This window comes from Rhinatrema bivittatum, chromosome 2, assembly GCF_901001135.1.
Source record: "Rhinatrema bivittatum chromosome 2, aRhiBiv1.1, whole genome shotgun sequence".
Lineage (NCBI taxonomy): Eukaryota > Metazoa > Chordata > Amphibia > Gymnophiona > Rhinatrematidae > Rhinatrema > Rhinatrema bivittatum.
The window spans coordinates 634,248,863-634,274,794 of record NC_042616.1 but is presented as its reverse complement, the minus strand read 5'-3'; the positions used below and the strand labels follow the sequence as shown (position 1 = coordinate 634,274,794).

The 25,932-nt window shown below is 42.3% G+C and overlaps 1 protein-coding gene across 2 annotated transcripts in view; it reads left to right on the top strand.

Moving 5' to 3' along the window:
• ATP6V1H (ATPase H+ transporting V1 subunit H) overlaps window positions 1–25,932 on the top strand; it is a 323,801-nt gene that overhangs the window by 91,903 nt on the left and 205,966 nt on the right. For both annotated transcript variants that reach the window (XM_029591272.1, XM_029591273.1), the window contains one exon: window positions 17,221–17,325. In XM_029591272.1, coding sequence (XP_029447132.1) covers window positions 17,221–17,325 — 105 coding nt within the window. The remainder of the gene's footprint in view (window positions 1–17,220; window positions 17,326–25,932) is intronic.

Here is a 25,932-nt window from a genome sequence, read left to right as displayed (position 1 = left end):
AGTCAGTATCACTCTTACCTGCACGCTTCCTGAATTCATCCTTACCAGCACCCAGTTCCAGTTTTCTGTTCACCTTTACCTGCATTCACTTTCATACATACCTCCATGCTGTTCCAGTATTTCAAGTTCATCCTTACCTCCATGCACCTTGTATCAGATTCCTTCAGCCTGTATTAGACTCCCTCTAGCCAGTTCCCACCTTCACAGTTCCCATTAGTATCCACTTCCTGCCTGCACCAGCCAGCAACTAGACACTACTGCATTCCTGTCTCTCCACCCTGAGACACCCCTGAAGGTGGTGTCTACTACACCTACCAGTGCCCATTCGTAACATAGTGATCACAACATTATCAAATTTGACTTAATAACTGGAGGGAGCACAAAAAAGAAATCTACTATGACAGCATTTAACTTTCAAAAAGGTGAGTATAATAAAATGAGGAAAATGGTTAGGAAAAAAACTGAAAGGAACAATTTCAAAGGTTAAGAGTTTAGATCAGGTATGGAAATTGTTTAAAAATGCCATCTTGGAAGCCCAGAACAGATGTATACCACGCATTAGAAAAAGTGGAAAGAAGGCTAAATGACTACCGGCATGGTTGAAAGGTGAGGTGAGAGAGGCTATATCTAGAAATGGAAAAGGGATCTGAATGAAGAAAACAGGAAACAGCATTAGCACTGTTAAGTCGGATGCAAAACAGTGATAAGGCAAAGAGAGAATTTGAAAAGAAGCTTTTTCAGGTACATTCGAGGTAAAATGCTTGCGAGGGAGTCAGTTGAACCATTAGATGATCAAGGGGTAAAAGGAGCATTTAAGGATGACAAAGCTATAGCAGAGAGACTAAATTAATTCTTTGCTTCAGTATTCACTGAGGCAGATATAAGAAATATACCCATGCCAGAACTGATATTCAAAGGTGAATGTTCAGCAGCACTGAAACAAATCTAAGTGAACCTGGAAGATGTATTAGGGCAAATTGGCAAACTAAAGAGTAGCAAATCACCTGGTCCAGATGGTATACATCCTAGAGTACTGAAAGAACTTAGAAATGAAATTGCAGACTTTCTATTTGAAATTTGTAAACTATCAATAACATCATCTATGGTACCTGAAGACTGGAAGGTTGCCAATGTAGTGGAAGTTTTAAAAAATGGAACAAGGGGTGATCCAGGAAATTACAGACCAGTAAGTCTGACGTCTGTGGCAGGCAAAATGCTAGAAACTGTCATAAAGACGAAATTGCTGAACATATAGATAAGCATAGTTTAATGGGACAAAGCCAACATGGATTTAGCCAAGGGAAATCTTGCCTCACATGTTTGCTACATTTTTTTGAAGGCGTAAATAAAAATGGATAAAGGTGAGCCAGTTGATACAGTGTATCTGGATTTCCAGAAAGCATTTGACAAATTTGGGAAAGAATATAATTATTTTAGAAAGTATTGGCAGTTTGGAAATAGGCCTATAGTTGTCTGGGTATTCAGGATCGAGATGCAGTTTCTTTAGTTGCCTTAAGCTGATCAGGCAAGGAGTCTGTCGCCAGACTGGTATTAATGATATTTATTCATTCTTATTAACCGCTCACTCAGGAAATCCCTGGTCGATGCGGTGTACAAAAAATTTTAATAAATCAAAATACAACTCAATAAAACAAATATTAAAACCCAGCAATAAATGGATAAATTATTTAAAATTACCTACATTGGGCCAGAGAATTAGTAAATACTACTTACAAGTCTAGCATAGAAAAAGCCAAGATTTCACTTTTTTCCAAAAAAGTAGATAATTTGATGCCATCCGCAACTCCCTTGATGCTGAATTCCACAGTTCAGGGCCTATGATGGAAAAAAGCCTCTTCCTAATTGTACTTCTCGAAACCTCCTTGACTGTTGGGACATTAAATAGAATCTCCGATGCTGAAGGAGACATCTCTGTGGCCTATAAATCTCCACTAGCTGTTGTAAATACTTTGCCCCCTGTCCTTTAGTCACTTTGTACATGAAGCTCATGATCTTAAACTGAACTCTTTGTTGAACTGGGAGCCAATGTAGCTGCCTTAATAAAGGAGCTGCACTGACTTTTCGAGGGTAATTATAGATCAACCTTGTTGCCATATTTTGCATAACCTGCATCTGATGAATACAATTAACTGGTAAACTCACCAACAACCAATTACAGTAATCGATTTGAGGCAAAAAAAAAAAAAAAGAATTAACCAGTAACTGAAAAACTGCCAAAAATAAACATCTGATATGTGCCAGAAACAGAAAAAGGCCTAGGTCAAGGTTCTTCAGTAATTTGAAGGGGTAAAGGGTTGAGTACTGAGGAAAAGGCTTTCTTATTTTGCAACTCAAGCTGTAAGCTAACAGGTGTTACCTTAGTAAATGCAACAAACTTGCAGCCTGGGATTTTAACTTCTGCGGGAGCAGAAAAAGAATTTGAGGATTTCAGATGAATTGTTCAGTTGTTGGGGGAAGTCAGTGATCGATCTCTTTGCCTCCAGTAGACAACAGAAAGGTTAATAAGTTCTTTGTGCATCTGAGTAAGTATAGATCTGCTCCCAATGCTTTTATGCTAGATTGGAGTGTCTGTCTGCGTGAGTACCCACTGATTCCTTTCATTGCCAAGATGATCCAGAAAGTCCTTCAGGGAAGGGCAAGAATAATTCTCATAGCACCAGTCTAGTCATGGTATCCATATCTTGCTCATTTTTCAATGCAGTTTCTTGTTTCCTTGGGGAACCTTTATGATTCTCATCACACAGGTTAGCAAGCTCTGTCATCTGAAACCTCCATTACTGGTCCTCATGGCATGTATGTCAAACATGCAGTAGGGTCCTCCTTATTCCTTCCCAAAGAAATGGAGCATGGGCTGATTTCTGCCAGGAACACTTCAATCAGAATAATCTTTTGGCTTAAAATGGAAGATATTTTTGATTGGTATAGGATAAGCCAGCCAAATCCATTCTCCTGTGGCTTCAGTATCTATTCTTCCTCTTGTCCTTAGGCCTTACTACCTCTTCAGTCAGAGTTTATCTCGATGCCATTACTGCATATCACCAGACGGTAGAAGGGGTTCCAGTCTCCCCACTTTGATATCAAAATTTATCAAAGGACTATGGCATTCCAATCTATGGTACCTCCAATCTAGCCCTAACTCAACTCATGAAACCTCTTTTTGAACCTCTCTACTCTGTATACTTGAAGTTTCTCACCTTAAAAGTGTTGTTTCTTGTGGCAGTTACTTTGGCATGGAGAATAAGCAAACTACAGGCTCTGGTTTCATATTCACCATACCTTCAGTTTTTTTCACAATAGGCTGGTTCTTCAAGTTCCTTCCAGAAGTGGTATCTGCATTCCACATTAATCAAGTAATGTGCTACCTACATGCTTTCTAAGATTGTATGTGTACAAAGGAGAACGGGCTCTTCATTTCTTGAACTGTAAGAGAGCCTTTTCATATTATCTAAAGGGGACCCATCTTTACTGCCAAGTGTCTCAACTGTTCATGTCCCTTGATCCCAATAGATATGGAAAGGCTGTTGACAAATGAACTCTAATTATCTAGCGGATTGTATTGTGAACTGGCTGACTTGTGCAATACAAACTCTGGCAAAGCTCATCACGTGAGAGCCATAATGACTTCAGTGGCTTCTTTAGGAGCCATTTGCAAGTTTGCTACTTGGTTGTCTGTTCCCACATTCATGTCCCACTACAGTCTGAAAAATATGTCCCGAGATTACAGTAACTTTAGACATGCAGTTCTGTGCAGCTGAGACACCCAATAGTCCACTTATCACTCTGCTGCAACCCTCTGCTCTGAACTCCCCATGAGTTACAGCTAATTCATGCCTGCTTGTAGATGGAGAAAGCAAGTTTGCTTACTTGTAAACAGGATTCTCCAGAGATGACAGGATGAATTAGCCATACTTAATTGCCATCTGCCTCTCTGGAAAGTTGACTACCTTGCTCTAGCTTTTAACCTTTGGAAGAGGCTGAGGGGCTCACAAGGCAGCAGGCACGGACGGGAGCTCTTGAAGTGAACCCTGGGAGCAGTCATTCACAGAACAGTGTCATATACAACCTTGCATACCATGTGCCTGATGTATGCTGTTCCTGATGTCAGGGTCAATAAGAAGGACAACTGTAGGCGAGCACTGAGAGAATCAGGTTGTTTTGCAGCTTTTATTATAAAGAGAACCTGACTAAATGAGTGTCTTATCTAATTGAGGATGGAAAAGTCCTGGGCACCAGTTTGCCAATAGCAGTGCCTATTGTTTCTCTGGGCCCAAGCCTGACGTGTGCCCCCAGTGCCCAAGACTGTCCCTTGCCATTGGGCTGTATAGAAGAGAAGATGCTTGGATTAAGTGGAGGGGGCAGATAAGGAAGGGAAGCTCAAAAGTAAAAAATAAGGAAAATTAAAATACACAAAACAAAATAAGAACAAAATCTAAACCATTCCCCCAAAACAAAAAAAAAATAGGCAAGGCAAATAAAAACAAGGTAAAAATAATTTTCATCCTGATCATGTATGTAATGCTGTCCTATTTACACACCCAAAGTGACTTAGAAGCCCTAGCGCCTAAAAAGTTTGATCAGCATCTTAAGTATTTTCAAAATATTTTTCCACCCCTGTATCCAACAGTACACCTCTTATTGTATCCACTACTTTGCAAGTGGTGTTTCCACATAACGGTAATCTTTCTTCCCTTTATCTCCTCATATTATAAAATCTGACTGGGTCACTTATATGGCTTTCTTCTTGCACCCAATCCTCTGTTCCACCTTGTTCCACACAAGTTGTCCGTCTCCATGGATGAGCAGAAATATGCTTCTCGTTCTCCTCCTCCCCTTTCCCTCACAAGCCACTGGCATGGGTGAGACGTGGGCTTCTAGGCAAAGCTGGTGGGACTGCCACTGGGGCATCAGAAGAGCTGTTATACTAAGCTGTGTTCCCTGTTAGGTGTGTGAGGTCTTGCTATGTCTTGTGCAAGTGTTGGGTGCTGCTCCAGCCATCGTGCAGTTGGAACTGTGCAGGGGGCTCCGTAAGTCTTGCAGGAGCTGCTGGCTCCACGTGGTTCAAGCTGCAAAGTGGCTGGAGCAGCACCTAGTAGATACCTGAGTGATGGGGAGAGGGGGGCAGATGCTCCCTCCCACCCCCTGCAGCTTAGAGGGAACATTGATACTAGCCCAACATCTGAAAATCCACATAGTGCTTATCATTGAGCTGTTTGAAAGCTCTGCCTGTGTGAATACTCCTGGCTACTACATATTTCCAATAGCCCTAGAGCTTCAGTCATGACCAATGTGTGGGGGTGGCTTTAATTAGTGTCTGTTCACAACAGGGCTGATAGCGAGGGCTTCAATGGAACAATAGGGAATTAGTTTAAACAATTTTGAAAAAAATGATTTTTTAGGATCATTTTTAATCTTCTTTCCAAAGGAAAAGAAGGCTTCTGTGATTGCTGTCGTCACCAAAATTTCAAGACATGTCAGAGGGGACATGAGGACTCTGACAGGATAGATATATTTTTTTTTTGATTCATCCATATGCAGGGATCATGGGAAGGCTCTTTTCGTTCTGGGAGGAACTTCTTGTTTGATTTATAGTCTATTTATATTTACTACCTGTTATGCATAATTTGTAGTTTCCTAGCATGTAGACAAATGGACTCAGGACCAGTGAGGTTTAAGCTCTCCTGCCAGCAGATGGAGATGGAGCAAGCTGATGTCACAGTATATATAACCCTGCAGTGACTCCAGCCTGCCAGTATTCTCAATTTCCAGCAGATGGTGGACATGCATCTCCTTATGGGGATTGCTTCGAGCTTTTGGAAGGAGAAATTTGAAATTCTAAATTAAGGAAAAGAAAGCCCCTCTCTCCTGCGGTGATACCTAAAGGTCCCTCCCCCTGTTGAGATTTCATGAGGTGATTTCCATGGTCTCTCGGAGGTGTTCCTTGGTCTGATAGCTGGGTTTCCCGGCATGGACTTAGCTGCTAGTTCAGCTGAAAGGCAGTGGGTGCAGGAAGCTGAGCGCGGTGGTGACGGCAGATGCTCTCTCCCCCCGCAGCTGGAGACTGTCTCTGTACTTAGCCAGTAAGCTCTGAGCTCAGGTAAGGTTTAAAAAAAGAGAAGTTTTAGCTTTGAATCAGAGACAGTTAGAAGGGTTCAGAACTTCCTCCGGTCTCCGTGCTTGCGTACCATACCAAAATCGTTCCCGCTCCCATTGGGATTGGGGAACTGGGCAGCCTGGTGGGTTGAGTGGCCCCCGGTGGGCTAGGCCCTGCACTTAGCTTTTTTTTTTCTTGCACGCTGCGTGGTATGTCACGGCAGCGTTTTTTGCACGCTCCTGTGTGTGCTCTGCTGGTCTCATGCTGTCAGTGTGGGCATTGTGTCAGCTCTGCACACGTGTTGTGCCCTCTGTTTTTGGGCGTGCTTTTTACACACACACATTTTTTCACTGTTCACAAGCTTAGCTTGGCGCACAAGTTGTGTGTGCGTCTTGCCATGCTTTTTTCTAGGCGTGAGGAGCGGGGTGTTCTTCATTCAGTTAAGATTCTTCTGATTCTGGGATTTTTTGCAGGATGGATTGAGTAAAGGATTGGTTTTGTGCATATTCCCCTTTTAAGCGTGAGCTGTTCAGATACACATTTACCGCTACGATGGTACTGATAAGTAAGAAGCCTAAGTGTCTTCCTATTTGTGTTAGGGCTTCTCAGCCTGACCTGGCTTCTAACCTGTGTCAGTGCTGCTCAGACGCTCAGGGAGAGTTTGTCTTCCTTGGATTTTGCTAAGCCTGGCTCCTCCCATTCTGATGATGGGTTGGTCATGGCCTTGACTGGAGGGACACCAGATCTTGGTTCTCCTTCGCTGGCAATTCCGCTGGCGTGGATAGTTCTGTGGGACCAGCTCCAGTTCCTTCTGGGCTTGATCTGGAACTGGTCACTTTTTCTTGGGTGGAATTTTTTCAAGACTTACAAGCCTTTCTTCAGGCGCAGTGCTCCACATCCCCCATTCTTGTCTGGTCGGACTCTCAGCTGGTGGCTCATCCCTCTTCCAGTTCTATGCTTAAGCACCAGAGCTCGCTTCGGCTCCCTGTGGATGTTCCTGTCAGGAATCTGGATGGCACTGATGATAAGGTTGATCATGATTCCCTGGAAGATGGGGAAATTCCTTCAGATCTGGAACCATATCGAACCATGTTGGTGTTATGTTATAGAGATGAACTGCTGGCCCTGATTTCCCAGACCTTGAAACAATTTGAGTGTCTCTGATTCGGATGCTATGTTGGAGCTGAGGAAGAATCCCATTTTGGTTTTCTAACGTAAAGCCTTTTGTTTTTTCCCTGTGATGGATGCCATTCAGGAATTGATTGATCATCACCAAGGCATATAGTATTCTCAAAATTAAAATATATAATATGTCACTAGATTTTACTATCATTTCTGTTTTAAATCTCCCCTCCCCATTCATACTCCTCACATCCTCACCTTTCATTTTGTTTTTAAACAATATTTAAACTATTTACACACAAAAAATGTACCAAGTACAAAAATCAACAGTTTATCAAGTTAAGGTATATGTTACAAACTTTTAACTGTGAAATTTCACTTTTCTTTGAATTGAAATACTGCAGCTAACCTTTTTATATTTTCTTGAGAAAGTTTTATCCTTGTTCTAAGTCTGAATTTCTGTATGCTAAAAATGCACTCAGCAGCAGTAGTTTGTCATGATGTTAATTACACAGAAATATGTGCACATAGATTGGACACATGGTAACAGACACAAAAAGGGGTTGAATTAGCACAGGTTGAAACTTGTCATCAAGGTTTCTATGAAGTGAAAATAATGCCCTCTCTGCCAGCTATGAAACACAACCATCATCATCATCAGGATTTATTTATGACGCTCTTTTCCAACAAAAAGAATTCAAGGCAAGTTACAACTATTTTCAATAATCAGTCAATTACATCAGTAATCAAGATTAGTTACAGTGAGCTAAGATGATGATAGTGCATGGGATGTCAAGAAGCGTTGTACAGTGTCATGGGACTGCCTGGAGTCAGGGAGCACCCCGCAGAAGCAGTGCAGGACCGCAGGGCTGGACTAGAGCTGGTCTTCTACCTATCCAAACCCCTCCCCTGTAGCTTGAGTCTTTGGGTTCTGGGGGCTAGTAGGACTTGTCTCCAGCAGAACATCATGGTGCAGACATGGTCTTGGAGCTTTGTGCAGGCTAGGAGCTCAGTTCAGACACAAGCTGGGGGCTGGATACTTAGCATAGACTGGGGGCTTGATACTAGGGGCTGGAGTACAATGGCAAGGCCTGAGGCAAAAGGACAAGAGTAAAACCCTGGGAAACAGACAAGGGGCTAAACTAGACTGGGCAGTGCAAGACAGAACAAGGACTGGACAAGGGCAGGACTGTACTGAACAAGGACAGAAATAGACAGCAGGAAACAAAGCCCAACTAGGCACAAGGCTGGCTAGGTGAACCTAGAAGGTCCGAAGGCCACACAGGAAAGTCTCGGAGAGCATGGTAGGGAGGCCTAAGATGCTGCAATGTAGAGGGCTTGAATATGGCGCAAGGCAGAATGCCCAGATAGGCCACAAGGCAAGGTTGAAGGTCTGGGTAGGCTGGAAGGGTGACAATAAGTCAATCTACAGCCCTAACACTACATTTTCAAAAGGGAAACTTTGATAAAATGAGGAAAATAGTTTGAAAAAAACTGAATGGTGCAGCTGCAAAGGTTAAAAATGTTCAACAGGCACAGGCATTATTTAAAAATACAATCCTAGATGCGCAGTCCAGATGTATTCTATGCATTAAGAAAGGTGGAAGGAAGGCAAAACGATTACCACCGGTATGGTTAAAAGATGAGGTGAAAGAGACTATTTTAGCCAAAAGAATCTTTCAAAAATTGGAAGAAGGATTCATCTGAAGAAAATAGGATAAAGCACAAGCATTGTCAAGTTAAGTGTAAAACATTGATAAGACAGGCAAAGAGAGAATTTACATATAGTAACATAGTAATGACGGCAGAAAAAGGCCAAAATGGTCCATCTAGTCTGCCCAGCAAGCGTCCCAAGGTAGTAATTGCTGCTCCATGCAGGTTACCCCCAGGTTTTTCGTAAGGGTAGTAACTGCAGCTTTGTGCCGGTTAAGCGTTTCTATTTATTCCCATCCTCTAGCCTTTTAGGGATCCACTGTGTTTATCCCATGCCCCTTTGAAATCCTTCACATCACCACTTCCTCCGGAAGGGCATTCTAGGCATCCACCACCCTCTCAGTGAAGAAATATTTCCTGACATTGGTTCTAAGTCTTCCTCTCTGGAGTTTCAAATCATGACCCCTAGTTCTACTAAATTGTTTCCAATGGAAAAGGATTGTAATGAAGTTGGCCGTAGAGGCAAAAACTCATAATAAAATCTTTAAAAATATATCCGAAGCAAGAAACCTGTGAAGGAGTCGGTTGGATCATTTGATGACCCGAGGGGTTAAAGGGGCTCTTAGGGAAGATAAGGCCATTGCAGAAAGACTAAATTAATTCTTTGCTTCCGTGTTTACTAATGAGGGTGTTGGGGATATACGAGTTCCAGAGATGGTTTTCATGGGTGATGAGTCAGACAAACTGCACCAAATCACTGTGAACCTGGAAGATGTAGTAGGCCAGATTGACAAACTAAAGAGTAGCAAATCACCTGGACTGGATGGTATGCATCCTAGGGTACTGAAGGAACTAAAAAATGAAATTTCTGATTTATGAGTTAAAATTTGTAACCTATCATTAAATCATACATTGTACCTGAAGACTGGAGGGTGGCCACTGTAACCTCAATATTTAAAAAGGTCTCCAGGGGTGATCCAGGAAACTATAGACCAATGAGCCTGACTTCAGTGCTGGGAAAAATATTGGAAATTATTCTAAAGATCAAAATCGTAGAGGATATAGAACGATATGGTTTAATGGAACTCAGTCAACATGGATTCACCCAAGGGAAGTTTTGCCTAACAAATCTTCATTTTTTTGAAAGGGTTAATAAACATGTGGATAAAGGTGAACCGGTAGATGTAGTGTATTGGGATTTTCAGAAGGTGTTTGACAAAGTCCCTCATTAGAGGCTTCTAAGCAAACCTAAAAAGTCATGGGATAGGAGGCGATGTCCTTTCGTGGACTACAAACTGGTTAAAAGACAGGAAGAAGAGAATAGGATTAAATGGTCAATTTTCTCAGTAGAAAAGGGTAAACAGTGGAGTGCCTTAGGGATCTATATGACTGATGCTTTTCCCCTTAGCCCCCTGGACCTGGAGTGCCCCAGGCCCTGGACCTGGGGCACTCCAAGGGGCGCTAAGGGGCGCCCCTTGGAGTGCCCCAGGTCCAGGGCCTACTCATTTAGAAGTGAACCTCCTTAGATCCTTTTAAGTCCAACTGACCTCCGGTCTATCACGCGGCGATACCACCGAAGGAGGACCAGCTGAAAGGACGAGCCTCGCAACCGACGCTAGGCACACCGGGGTAAGGCACTCTCTAGACTACTTTTTACACTCGCCCTAACCCGCCGAGCCACGTGGTTCGCACCTCCTGGCACCTCAGAAACATACCCACACTACAATCACAGACAGACAACTCTCCAGGGCTTCAGCATCCACTCAACAACGCCAGACTCAGAATAAGCAAACTTCACAGACTACTCAACAACGACAGACTCAGACTACTCAACAACGACAGACTCAGACTACTCAACAACGACAGACTAAGACTACTCAAACTTCACTCTTGCCCCTACTTTGGCAGCTCACAAAAGCATTCATCCAACTCCCATTCAACCTACAGCAGCATTCAACCAGCACACAGCCAACTTACAGCAGCATTCAACCAGCTCTCAGCCAACTTACAGCAGCATTCAACCAGCTCTCAGCCAACTTACAGCAGCATTCAACCAGCACACAGCCAACTTACAGCAGCATTCAACCAGCACACAGCCAACCTACAGCAGCATTCAACCAGCACACAGCCAACCTACAGCAGCATTCAACCAGCACACAGCCAACTTACAGCAGCATTCAACCAGCACTCAGCCAACTTACAGCAGCATTCAACCAGCTCTCAGCCAACTTACAGCAGCATTCAACCAGCACTCAGCCAACTTACAGCAGCATTCAACCAGCTCTCAGCCAACTTACAGCAGCATTCAACCAGCTCTCAGCCAACTTACAGCAGCATTCAACCAGCACTCAGCCAACGCACAGCAGCATTCAACCAGCACCAAACCAGCTCAATACAGCATTCATCCAACTCTTATCCGACCTACAATAGCATTCATACGGCCATTCCCCTGGTACCTATAACAAGCATTCATTCAACAGACAATGCTCTGCCGCCCACGCACCTACAAATCCCTCATCCCAATCATGATTTCCCCTACCACACAGTTTCTAGGTCTCACCTTATTTACCATCTTCCTATTTAACGCACAATCAATTACCAACAAAACTTTAATACTTAACGACCTACTGCTGGACTCAACACCGGATTTTTGCGCCATAACAGAAACATGGCTCAAACCCACTGACATCGCACTTATTAACCAACTACCAACACAGATCTACGACTTCTTCTCTATCCCAAGACAAAAAAAAAGAGGAGGGGGTATCTTTCTAGCTGCCAAAAAATCCCTGAGGTTCTCTCTCTATCCTATCAACACAAATACCAAATTAGAACTAGGATTGTTCAAATCAGAAGATCTCCAAATCCTTCTAGTCTACGCCCCTCCAGTCCCGCTAGAGTCAGACACCTCTCCTATTCTAGAAACTATAACTTTACACCTAAACCTTGACTCCCCAGCTATAATCTTGGGTGACTTCAACTTACATGTTGACAAAATTCCCCTTTCAACGAACTGCGAAGCCTTCCTCACCGCAATGTCCGCAATGGGTTTCAAACAACAAATCAACAAACCCACTCACAAAGCAGGACACACACTCGACCTCTTCTTTACAAATGCCGGCATTTCCCAAACAAATCAACCTGACTGTCAACAAGTCCCATGGTCAGACCACTCCTTAATCTCCACCAGCTTTTCCCTACTACAACCAGATTCCAAGCCTGACTCAAGACCTTCTTTCCTCTACAAAAAAACATGTAACTCTGAACTCCTCAGCAAACTTCTAGCCCCAGAATTACCATCCATCGATGTTTCTACACCTAACAGCGCTCTTCAATCATGGTCCAAAATAACAAAATCAGTAGCAAACACACTTTGCCCACTGACCACCAAAAAACACTCTTCAAAGGCATCCAAAAGACAACCCTGGTTTAATGATGAACTGAGAAATCTCAAACAACTACTTCGGCAGAAAGAAAGAAAATGGCGTAAAGCCCCTTCACCAGCCTCACTCTCAGACTACAAACGCACGCTCCACCAATACAAAAGCAGTACACAGAAAACAAAAAGAGACTACTATGCCCGTCAGGTTCATCACCTCATCTTTGACTCAAAAGCCCTATTCGCCTTCGTTTCCAATCTCACTAAACCTATCACTCCTGATATACCACCCGAATTCTCTCAGACCAAAGCAGACGAACTGGCTCTTCATTTCAGCAAAAAAATCTCTGACCTCCTCAATCAACTATCACTAACCACTAGCTCCCAAGACAACACATACCTTCTCCCTAACAAAGATATACAGCTTAAAGCATTCGAACCCATCACTCTCACAGAGATACAATCGGTGCTGAAGAAAATGAAACCTTCATCACACCCTTTTGATCAAATTCCTTCCAAAATGCTACTTCTCATTCCTGATACTATATCAAAATCCCTTGCCGAAATTATAAACTGTTCCCTCTCCCAGGGTATCTACCCAGATGATCTAAAAACAGCTTCAATCAAACCCCTCCTAAAAAAAACCGAATCTAAATCCAAGTGATCCCAACAACTTCCGCCCTATTTCCAACCTTCCATTCATAGCCAAAATAATGGAAAAATTGGTGAACACCCAACTTTCCAACTACTTGGAAGACCACGGCATTCTGTCTCCAAACCAATATGGTTTTCGAAAAGCTGCAAGCACAGAAACACTACTTCTTGCACTTTCAGACTTCCTCCTAGCCGGCATCGATAAAGGCAAAGCATTTTTACTAATCCTCCTCGACTTCTCGGCGGCCTTTGACACCGTCAACCATTACCTCCTCTTAAAACAACTGGCAAATATTGGAGTGACAGCTACTTCACTAACATGGTTCAAAACCTTCCTGGAAAACAGAGGATATAGGGTCAAAATTCACAATACAGAATCCCAATATCACCACTCCACCAGAGGGGTGCCACAAGGTTCATCCCTCTCACCCACCCTATTTAATGTATACCTCCTACCACTCTGTCAACTACTCACAAAACTAAGCCTTAAACACTTCCTCTTCGCGGACGACGTACAGATTGTGATCCCTATAAAAGATTCAATCTCGTCAACAATGGAATATTGGGATAGTTGCTTATTAGAAATCAAACACCTCCTTACCAGCTTAAACCTAGTCCTTAATGCGTCGAAAACGGAATATCTCCTTATAGCACCTGAAAACAACATCACACTCTCAAAGCCACCTACCCTCCTACAAACCACCCATGTAAGAGATCTAGGAGCCATCCTAGATAACCGTCTTAACCTCAAACCATTCATAAACCGAACTACAAAAGACTGCTTCCACAAATTACATATTCTGAAAAGAATAAAGCCACTTTTCCACGCGCAAGATTTTAGATCAATCCTGCAAGCAATAATCTTCTCCAAACTAGATTATTGCAATTCTCTACTACTAGGCCTCCCAGCTTCTTACACCAAGCCTTTACAAATGGTACAGAACACAGCAGCTAGAATACTTACAAACTCCAGGAAAATCGACCATATCTCCCCCATCCTCAAAGACCTTCATTGGTTACCGATCCACTTCAGAATTATGTACAAAACCATCATGATTATCTACAAGAACATCCATCAACACACTCAACTTGACTTACAAATCCCTTTTAAAAAATACACATCCGCCAGACCCATCAGGGAACATTACAAAGAATCACTTCAGGTACCTCATGCCAAAACTTACCAACATAAATCCTACAGTTCAAGAGCTCTTTCATCAGCAGGTCCAATCCTTTGGAACTCCATCCCACCGGACTTAAGACAAGAACCATGCGCCCCAACTTTTAGGAAGAGACTAAAAACGTGGCTTTTTAAAAAAGCGTTCCCAGAACTGGATTAAATTCCCCACCCATCAGCACAAACATAAAGTTAGTGAACTGTAATAAACCCACTAACTTCATACGCAGTCACAGCATCTTATTATTATACTTCACAACAGCATCATATTTGATCATTTTTGCTACTCATCTATATTTTTATAATACTATACATATTTATTAATTGATACAGTTGGCTAAAATGTTAATATTCTTCCTTCAATTTCCTCCCCCTTTCAGATCCTAGTTATTTTTCCTTGTTTTTTGTAACTTTCTCACATCCTAAATATTGTTATTATATCTGTTAAGTTTCATTCTATATGTGACGTTGAATTGGGAAATGTTTTACTATGTTACTCTCTGCCTTTACTCACATTGTTAATTGTAAACCGGGTTGATGTGATTCCTATCATGAAACTCGGTATAATAAAAATAATAAATAAATAAATAAATAAATATATTTATAAATGATCTGGAAAGGAATATGACGAGTGAGGTTATCAAATTTGCAGATGGTACAAAATTGTTCAGAGTAGTTAAATCACAAGCAGATTGTGATAAATTGCAGGAAGACCTTGTGAGACTGAAAAATTGGGCATCAAAATGGCAGATGAAATTTAATGTGGATAAGTGGAAGGTGATGCATATAGGGAAAAATAACCCATGCTATAGTTACACAATGTTTGGTTCCATATTAGGTGCTACAACCCAAGAAAGAGATCTAGGCGTCATAGTGGATAACACATTGAAATCTTCTGTTCAGTGTGCTGCGGCAGTCAAAAAAGCAAACAGAATGTTGGGAATTATTAGGAAGGGAATGGTGAATAAAATGGAAAATGTCACAATGCCTCTGTATCGCTCCATGGTGAGACCGCACCTTGAATACTGTATACAATTCTGGTCTCCGCATCTCAAAAAAGATATAATTGCGATGGAGAAAGTACAGAGAAGGGCTACCAAAATGATAAGGGGAATGGAACAGCTCCCCTATGAGGAAACACTAAAGAGGTTAGGACTTTTCAGCTTGGAGAAGAGACGGCTGAGGGGGGATATGATAGAGGTGTTTAAAATCATGAGAGGTCTAGAATGAGGAGATGTGAATCGGTTATTTACACTTTCGGATAATAGAAGGACTAGGGGGCACTCCATGAAGTTAGCAAGTAGCACATTTAAAACTAATTGGAGAATGTTCTTTTTTACTCAACGCACAATTATGCTCTGGAATTTGTTGTCAGAGGATGTGGTTAGTGAATTTAGAGTAGCTGGGTTCAAAAAAGGTTTGGATAAGTTCTTGGAGGAGAAGTCCATTAACTGCTATTAATCAAATTGACTTAGGGAATAGCCACTGCTATTAATTGCATCAATAGCATAGTATCTTCTTAGTGTTTGGGTAATTGCCAGGTTCTTGTGACTTGGATTGGCCACTGTTGGAAACAGGATGCTGGGCTTGATGGACTCTTGGTCTGACCCAGCATGGCAATTTCTTATGTTCCTATGTTCTTATGTTTGGAGAGCAGGGTGAAACTTAAGCTGCTTGGTAGGGAGCTTAGTACTGGTTTTGTCACTTCTACTTTCTCTAGTTCTGCCTGTCTATGTGCTATCTTATCTGTAAAGAATGTAACCAGTTTATTGCAGTGTGCTTCTGTTACGAGGGAAGTGGGTATAGTTTTGGAGGAGATCAGAATTTTAATGATCCAAATTAGTTCACTTGGTGAATTCTCAGTGTGCTTGATTATTTTTGTGTCGTAGGCTCACTTGGCAGCTGTAACTGCCTTGTGGTAGGCTATCTGGTATCTTATACAGTTATATCTGATGGATTGGGAGTTTGAATTTTGCCATTTACATTCCAATTCACTTCTAGTTATTTACAACTCAGTCTGCTCCAGTGTGAACCAGGGGGTCGGTTTAGGTTTTTTTTAAATGATGTTTTTCTATGGTGCTCTCTTGTTCATAGCTGTTTTTAGATCAGTGTTCTAGTTTTCAACTTTAAAGGTAACGTGCATGTGTTATCTATGGTATATTGTAAGACAAAGATGAAGGATTTTGAGTAAAGGTGAACTATTAGGCCAACTTGTTTGATGATCCTTTCACGATTAGTTTTCCATGTTGGGGGCTTGTACTTGTCGGTTCTCCTGGTTGGTCCAGGAGAGTTGGGTAGAGTGTATGTTCTCTGATGGAGCACCTTCCAGCAATTTTGGTGAGGTAAGTATCAAATCCAGGGTGTGGCCTGTCTTGTGGGTTGCTTCTCTGATGAACTGGGTGAGGCCCAGCAGTTGGAGACTTCCAAAACACATCTAGATCTTTGTAAATGGGTATGATTGTATAAAGATGACATTCTTATATAGGGCTATAATTCCTGGATGGAATTATATCAGAATCATCTTTGGTTTGATAAGGATTTGAAAGATCTTTGAGCGATCAAACATTCTGACTGCTTTCTCAGTACACTCCAGTTTCACCTCCCCCACTCTTCACTTTAGGACAGGAGAAAAGGGTTGGGGGAGACAATAGAAGAAGGCTCCCTGCAGGCTATTTGCAAAGGAAGGGGTTGGAGCAGGAGCAGAGAGAAAGCTGAGATTGAAGGCAGGCATACACTCTTCAGTTATTTTCAAAAGTTTGAATTAAGAGGTCTAAATGTTTTCAGGAATGTTGATTCTGTGGCAGATTATAAAATATATGGCAACAAGCTAATCATGCGGCTTCTTCCACATAATTAGGCCAGAGGCACTGCTTTAAATGGTCCTGGTGTCTCTGGCTCCTAGAGTTTACAAGTTGTGTTTGGACCTGTAAGGGTTTTTTCTTGACGTTGCTGCATGACTAGTGCAGAGGGGAATCTAATTGGTATCTGCTTTGTCAAAGCTCCATGTTCTTACTACAATTACACCACCAACCTCATAACTAAATGATCTGTCCCATGATGTAATTCTTCAGTCAGAGAGGTTCTTTTTTAATGGTTTATAATTTCATCCTTGATCTTTTTCAGGCAGCAAGAATTATTGCCAAGTTGGCTGCCTGGGGAAGAGAAGCCATGGAAGGCAGCGATTTGAATTATTACTTCAACTGGATTAAAACACAGCTGAGCTCACAGGTACAGAAGCCAAGAAGTTATGATTTATTTTCAGTGCAACTTGCAGAGTTTTATACTACTTTTCTCCTTTCTTGAAGTTAAATTGTGTTTTAAAGACACTGGGGAAAAATGTAAGATTTGAAGGCACTTTACAGAAATATCAAAATAACCCCCAAGCGCACCTCCTTTTTATATTTAAATCTGCCTGTTATTGTCTATGATATGCATTCACACACATACAGTTGATGCATATAAATCGTGCTACAAGCAATAGATTTGTTGTAATGCCTTAATTAAATCACAGAGGCTTATGCTGATGGTATTCCACTTTTTTTTTATCTTATAAGTCCCACCTCCCCCAGTTAAAACATAGAATGATTTTAATAATTTAAACAAATAGTAAAGGAATTGACTCTATGGACAGTTAAACAAGGGTAATAAGGAGATCTGCATAGGATAAAGAAAGATTACATAGGTCTGTCCTTATCAATTTTATAAATAAAGGCTTTTGCACAGAGCATCCCGTCAGACTAAGACTTGAGAGTTAAGAGTCTGCTTGCTAGTCTTTGTCAGCAAAGAGAAAATGTAGGGATTCTGGATTCAAATTCAAAATTCTTTTAACCATCTATTGTGGCCATCATAATAGGCATGCCCGGTATCCAAAGCATCTTCCTTGCCTTACATATAAATATAGGCCAGTGTCCAATCTTTTAAAATTATTTTTCTTTTGCACTTCAAAATACACTTATCTTAGTGATACACGAAGCAGCATTCCCCGACTTGGGTCCATATTTTGACAGTCTGCATCAGGAGAATTACATCTTGATATGGCCACTTCTTTTTTTTGTGGATTATCTTAGAGGTTGAAAGTTTGCTAAAATAATAATGAAAGAATACCTTCAGTCACATAATAGTTTTTCATCAAAAGTGCCCAGATACACCAATTTATTCACCAAAAAAAAATCAACAAAATATAAATGCACAGGCAAAGTCCATAGTTTAATACTAAATTCCTTCTAAATTCTTCAACATTCAGTCAGCTATCAGAAAGATGCCATATTCAGTACTTTTTCCCTTTACATTAACCTCTCACCATGACTTTTTTTCAGTGCCAAAGTGAAAATCGGAAGCAGGGACAGAGCTGCCCAGTGATTGTGTTTTATATTGAGCATAACTGAGCAGTGTTTTTATAAATCATAGAATTCCATTCTATTTCAAGGTTTAATCCTCAAGGGGTCACAGTATCTAAATAATAGATCCAAAATTGCTCCCTTAAATTTAGACATATGGTTCGATTACCTCTGCTTGGAGACTTTACCATTTGTTCCAGGGTGCCCCAGCAGAGATCACTGAATTGGTGGTTGCATTCTAAACAGTGGGATACTGTTGGAGCTTGGATTTTGCCAGTATAACACAGCTCTTGTGCTCTATGAGACGAATATACATATACTTTGTCTCATGGGCATTGTAAAAAAAAATAAAGCACATGAGTTGAAAGACACTTGGTATTTCCAAACAATTTTATTATTTTCCCTGAAGTTGGATTGGTCCACTGAGTACCCATTTCAATTTCTGCACAAAAATTACAGTTACCTCGTTGACTATGACCAGTTATCGATGTTTATTGTAAAGGTGTCTCTGGAGGTAATAATGAGTGAATGATAGAATCTTTTATGTTTCTTTCTCTTTTATATACGATCAATGGTGAAATGATGAGCACTGAATGCAGTGACAAAACCTGCCAATGTTTAAAAATGATAGATGCATGTTTTTTGCCAGGTGAGAGTATTGCAACACACACAGTAAAGACGTATTCTTTGTACTTTCCTGGTCTTAACTACAACCATGTTCGCTCTGCATGCACTGCTCTTTTATAAGTTCTTATCACAAAGAATGGATAGCTGTTGTCAAGTAATCACATCACATGCTCAACTCTCGTGAATCCATAATGAAATCCTCTTCTTTGGAACGTGTGTCATATTTACAAAATTGTTGGAGAAAGTTCTTTTTCACTCGATGCACAATTAAACTCTGGAATTTGTTGCCAGGGGATATGGTTAGTGCAGTTAGTGTAGCTGGGATTAAAAAAGGATTGGATAAGTTCTTGGAGGAGAAGTCCATTACTTGCTATTAATTAGGTTGACTTAGAAAATAGCCACTGCTATTATTAGCAACAGTAACATGAGATAGACTTAGTTTTTGGGTACTTGCCAGATTCTTGTGGCCTGGTTTGGCCACTGTTGGAGACAAAATGCTGAGCTTGATGGATCCTTGGTCTGACTCAGTATGGCATGTTCTTATGTTCTTATGGAAGGTTATTCCTCAAACTAGCAGGCTGGAAACTTGATTAATGTAACAGTTTATCTCAACCAGTTTTCGGTATAGCGATGTCTCTAATTTTTGTTGCCTTCCTTGAATATCCAAATGTCTAGAAACGCTATTTTCTCATTACTTTGTGCACCCCTTCGTGCAACCTGTAGTGTTAACCATTTCCATGTTTTTAATTTCTCTTGTTAACAATTTCCATGTTTTATTATTGTTTCAATGTATTGACAAAGGAAACTCTTGATTTCCTGCATTCTTTTTGTTGGAATGTAAACCGATGTGATATGTAAAATTGAACACCGGTATATAAAAATAAATAAATAAATACTATATTCCATGACAAATTGCAAGTTTTTGCCTTGTAATTTTAGCCATGTGGTAAATTTAAGCAGATGGTTTTTAGAAGATGCCCACAAGAAAAAAAGCATCATTGATGTATCTACACCATACTGTGATGTATTTGAAAAAATCCGACTTGTACAGAAACTGTTGCTCAAACTGTGCCACTTAAAGATTGGCAATGCCGGGAACCATTGTGGTGCCCACTGAAGTACCATATTGTTGCATATAAAAATCGTTCAAAACAAAGAAATAAATATGGCATAAGGCTAACTGAGCCATGCGTATAATGAAACTAGACGGTATCTGATGTGGACATGGACGCTTATTTACTGTACTTTCTACTGCTGCCTGAGGGATATTGGTGTACAGTGATTCAATTTCTAAAGATACCCAAAAGAGTGGTCAGTGATTGTATTCTGATCCCCTCTAATATAGTAAGCATGTGCTTGATAATTTTCACAAATGACCATGCTTTTGGCACTCCTTTTAAAAAACGTCTACAAACTGTGAAAATGGATTATGAAGCTGTTTATGGACCTTTGGCACTGTGTATAATACTAGAATGGTAAGATCTTTCAGAGTTAAGATTGTATTTCTCGTTTCAATAATATCCCCATTTTTGCAGCAATATATAATTCTATTGATATTAAATCTTCCAATGCTGGTAATGGATTCAATTCCAGTTTTTTATAATAGACTTGATTATTCAGTTGAGATCATATTTCCTCAATATATTTATTGCCTGTGATTTTGAATAACAATAGCTCCTCCTTTGCTGGTTTTATGACAAGATCTGTATTACCACACAATTGTTTAAGAGCTATTTCGCTACTTGGCTCAGATTATGTTGAATTCTAGAAGCTTGTTGCTGAGTCATTGTTATATCAATACCAAATCAATAAATGTTTTCACATGTGCATCCAGTGGACTAGGAACAATCCTCTGGAATTATTTCTTTTGCACAATTGAAATGTCTGGTATGGTAGCAGGACATTTGTCAAAGAATAATCTTATTTGAGATAATCTAAAAAAATGAAACAATCAGTTGTACATTGAAAAGCAGTGAGAGGGAACGAAGGAAAGATCTTTATTTAGAACTCGCTCTTGTGCACAAATAATAACTGTATTTAGATAAATTAATTACTGAGGTACCTGCCGGACTTGCTCTCTGTTGAACGGTCTTGTATATGTTAGGATCTTGTTCATTTTTTTAGATTAGAGAGGATGAGATTACAATCACTGGCCACTCTTATATCTTTAGACATTAAATCGCTGTATACCAATATCCCTCAGGCAGCGGCTGTGAACATAGTAGAAAGTACAATAAATAAGCGTCCACGTCTACATTGGAAACCGTCCAGTTTCATTATACGCATGGCTCCATTAGCCTTATGTCATAATTATTTCTTTGCTCAGGGCAATTTTATTTGCAACAACATGGTACTTCAGTGGGCACCACGATGGTTCCCAGCATTGCCAAACATTATGTGGCACAGTTGAGCAACAATTTCTGTACACATCAAATTTTTTTCAAATACATCACTGTGCGGTGTAGATATTCGATGATGGTTTTTTCTTATGGACATCTAAAAACAATCTGCTTGAATTTATTACATGGCTAAACATACAAGACAAAATCTTGCAATTCGTCATGGAATGTAGTAATGAGAAAATAGCGTTTCTAGACATTTGGGTATTGAAGGAAGGCTTAGAAACATCGCTATACCGAAAACTGGCTGAGAGAAACAACCTGTTACATTATTCAAGTTTCCATCCTGCTAGTTTAAGGAATAATCTTCCAGTGAGACAATTTTGTAAATATGACACACGTTCCAAAAAAAGAGGATTTCATTAGGCAAGCACGAGAGTTGAGCTTGCAATTACTTGAACGCGGCTATCAATTCCATGTGATAAGAAGAGCTTATAAAAGAGCTATGTATGCGGAATGAACGTTGTTAGACAAGGAAAGTACAGAGAAAACATCCATAGCATGTGTGTTGCAGTACTCTCACCTGGCGAAGACCATTATATCTATCATTTTTAAAAATTGGCAGGTTTTGTCACTGTATTCAGTGTTCACCATTCTACTGTTGATTGCATATAAAAAAGGAAGAAACATGAAAGATTCCATTGTTCACTCATTATTACCTCCAGACAACTTTACAATCAACATCGATAACTGGTCATAGTCAATGTGGTAACTGCAATTTTTGTGTGCAAATTCTAATGGATACATAGTGGACTGATCCAACTTCAGGGAAAATAAAATTACTTGGAAATACTAATTGTCTTTCAATTCATGTAGTTCATTTTTTACAATGCTCGTGTGACAAAGTATATGTTGAATGTATGAAATGTACTATTAAGACATGTCTCATAGAGCATTAAGAGCTGTGTTAACATTGGCAAAATCCAAGCTCCGATAGCATCCCATTGTTTAGAATGCAACCACCAATTCAGTGATTTCAGGTGGGGCATCTTGGAACAAATGGTAAAGTTTCCAAGAAGAGATAATCGAACCGCACATCTAAATTTAAGGGAGCAATTTCGGGTCTATTGTTTAGATATTATGACCCCTCGAGGATTAAACCTTGAAATAGAATGGAATTCTGTGATTTAAAAAAACACCACTCAGATATGTTCAGTATAAAACACAATCACCGGACATCTCTGTCCCAGCTTCCGGTTTTCACTTTGGCATTGAAAAGAAGTAATGGCGAGACAGGGTAATGTTAAAGAGACAAAGTACTGAATATGGTATCTTTATAATAGCTGACTGAATGTTGAAGAAGTTAGGAGTTTAGTATTAAACTATGGCCATTCCCTGAACGTAGCCGGATCAGTCCAGACTCTTGGGTTTTGCCCCCCCTCTAGCAAATGGAGACAGAAGTTTACAAACCAAAACTCCATCTATACCTAGGCTGGTGCCACCTACAGTCTGGCAGTATTCTTCTGTCTCCTAGTAGGTGGAGGGGGTGCAAAATTTACAATCTGTGCTGAGGCCTAGGGATTAGGTGGTAGATAGTGTTTAAATAAATAAATAGATAAATTAGGGTTGGAGACTGCAGAGGCTTGCCTGCAGGTCCATGCTCATGCCTCTCAGGGTGTTGCGAGGGGACCATCCCCCTTGGTTCAAGAGGCCGCTGACGAGTGGGGGATCCCCATCTACCGGCGTACCATCGGCACTGGGGGTGACACCGGGGTGCCCGACTCACTCCCCCCAGTTGGATCAGGACCTGAGGTGATCGGTAGTTATTGTATATTTAAAAAAAAAAAAGATTTATTTCTTGTTTCTACCTCTTTCATCTTTCCTTCCCGCGGGGGGCCGAGCGCCGTATTTCGCCGTCGCGGGGGAGGGGGGGTGTGACTTAAATTTTTTCTCTCTCTCTCTCCCTCGCTGGTACAGAGCATGCCACGTCGGTCTGCCTGCCGGGCCTGCGGGACCACGCAGGCACGGCTGTCTAGGGAAAACCTCTGTTCCTCCTGTGTCTTGGGAGGCGAGGGGGGTCTTCGGTCCCAATTGGGACCCAAGGCAGTAAGCGTTCGCGAGCCAGGTCCATGGGGGTTAAGTCAGCTGCTGGTGACGGCCCGTTCCCGGGGAGCCTGGGAACGGGCGCCATTTTGAATGCCGGAAATGCAATTTCGGTGGGAACGGTGGCCATTTTTTTCACCTCGGGGAGCCGAGACACCCGAGCCGCCGGTGGATCGGGGGGAGGACGACCCCCCACCGCGATTGTCACCTCAGCGCAGGGTCCCTGTGGGGGACAGACCTGTGAGGCCCGATGGCCCAGATAATTTTAGGATCCCTGAGGGGGATGATGAAGGGGCATCTTCTGATTCTTCTTTCGGGTCTGAGTTTGTGCTATTGATGCACAAGGCATTCAAGGCCTGGAGGCTGGCCAGGAAAAGGCTCCAGGATACCCCCGCCCTGGACCCTGGGCTAGGATTTGGGAAGCGGTCAAAGACCGTCCCGGTTCCAGGGGCCCCAGACAGGTCCCGGCCCCTTCGACCTCGGACAGCCCGGGGAGATCTGGATTCCACAACTGATACTGATGAGCCGGAGGAACACCAAGGGGATCAGGACCTACCGTCCCAGCCACTGAGGGGGGTTGATGGGAATGGAGACCAGGGGTCCACTGGTCCTCGTGGTGCCCATGGAACAGAGGGGGATGACCCGAAGGTGATTCGTCTATTTCGAAGGGACGAACTGGGACCCCTTATTCCGGAAATCTTGGGTGAATTAGGAATTCAGGTACCGCGGGAAGAGTCCCGGCTTGGAGCAATGGACCCGGTCGTCTTGGGCCTTCGGGGTCCTCCTTCCGCTTTTCCCTTGCATTTTTCCGCATCGGATTTGCTTTTTAAGGAGTGGGATACTCATGACTTGGGCCTCAAGGTGGTGAAAGCGATGGATAAGCTCTATCCCCTGCCTGAGGAGGCATTGGAGCTGTTGCGGATGCCTAAGATAGATTCGGCGGTGGCGGCGGTCACAAAGAAGACCACCATTCCGGTGACCAGGGGTACAGCGCTTAAGGATTTGCAGGACCGGAAGCTGGAGATACAACTCAAGAGGATCTTCGAGGTTTCGGCATTAGGAATTCATGCAGTGATTTGCAGTCATTTTTCCTTACGAGCTGGCCTTCGGTGGGCACAACAATTATTGGCCAACGAATCTCTATCGCCTGAGGAGGCGCGCCAGGTGGGGCGCTTAGAAGCGGTGATTGCTTATAGTGCGGACGCCTTTTATGATCTGCTTTGCACCTCGGCCAGAGCTATGGTTTCCGTGGTTTCTATGAGGCGTTTGCTGTGGCTCCGTCATTGGTCGGCGGACGTGACATCTAAAGCCCGGTTGGGTTCGTTGCCCTTCAAGGGCAAGCAGTTTGGCAAGGAATTGGAGGATCTAATTGAGTCCTTGGGTGAAAACAAGGTGCATCAGCTGCCAGAGGACAGACCAAGGACCAGGGGAGCTCCGGCTTCTCGCTCTCGCTTTCACGGTGGTCGCCGGCCTCGGACCTCTCGGGGTTCGGTTTCCTCTTTTCGTCACAGTGCCAACAGACAACAGTCTTCTTCGCAGTCCTTTCGCGGGCGCCGTTTCGGTCGTCCGGGAGCCATTCAGAATGTGCAGGGGGGGCAAGCCTGGACAATGATGTGCGGCCGGTCCATTCCTCCATACCGAGAATCGGGGGCAGATTGGGTCGGTTTTACGAGGAATGAACCAGAATCACGTTGGATCAGTGGGTCCTAGATGTGATAAGAAACGGTTACGCGTTAGATTTTTTTATGCCAGCCACGCCAGTGTTTCCTGGTATTGCCTTGTGGGTTTTAAGACAAGCGCCGGGTGGTACGGACCACACTGGGTCGGCTTAGAGATCTCGGCGCGATTGTCCCAGTGCCACCCAACGAGCTCCGTAGGGGCCGTTATTCCATTTACTTCGTGGTACCAAAAAAGGAAGGAACCTTTCATCCTATCCTCCATCTGAAAAGGGTCAACAGATGTCTGCAGATCCCTCGTTTTCGTATGGAGACCTTGCACTCCGTGATCGCGTCAATAAGACAGGGGGAGTTTTTGGCTTCCTTGGACCTTATGAAAGCGTATCTTCACATCGGTATCCGGGCAGAGCACCAGCAGTTTATCAGGTTCACCGTGCTGGGGCAGCATTTTCAGTTTCAGGCGCTCCCGTTTGGCCTTGCGACTGCGCCTCAAACTTTCACCAAGATCATGGAAGTGGTGGCAGCGCAGCTATGCAGGGAAGGTCTGCTGGTGCACCTGTATTTGGATGATTGGCTGATTCGCGCCAAGTCGAAGACACTCTGTCAAAGCAGTGGTTCAGCGGGTGCTCCAATTGTTGCACACACTAGGTTGGATAGTCAATGTCTCCAAGAATCATCTGGTACCTTCTCAGTCGCTGGCGTTTTTGGGAGCTTTGGGAACGGTGTCCCTAACACAGGAGCGAATGTTCAAAT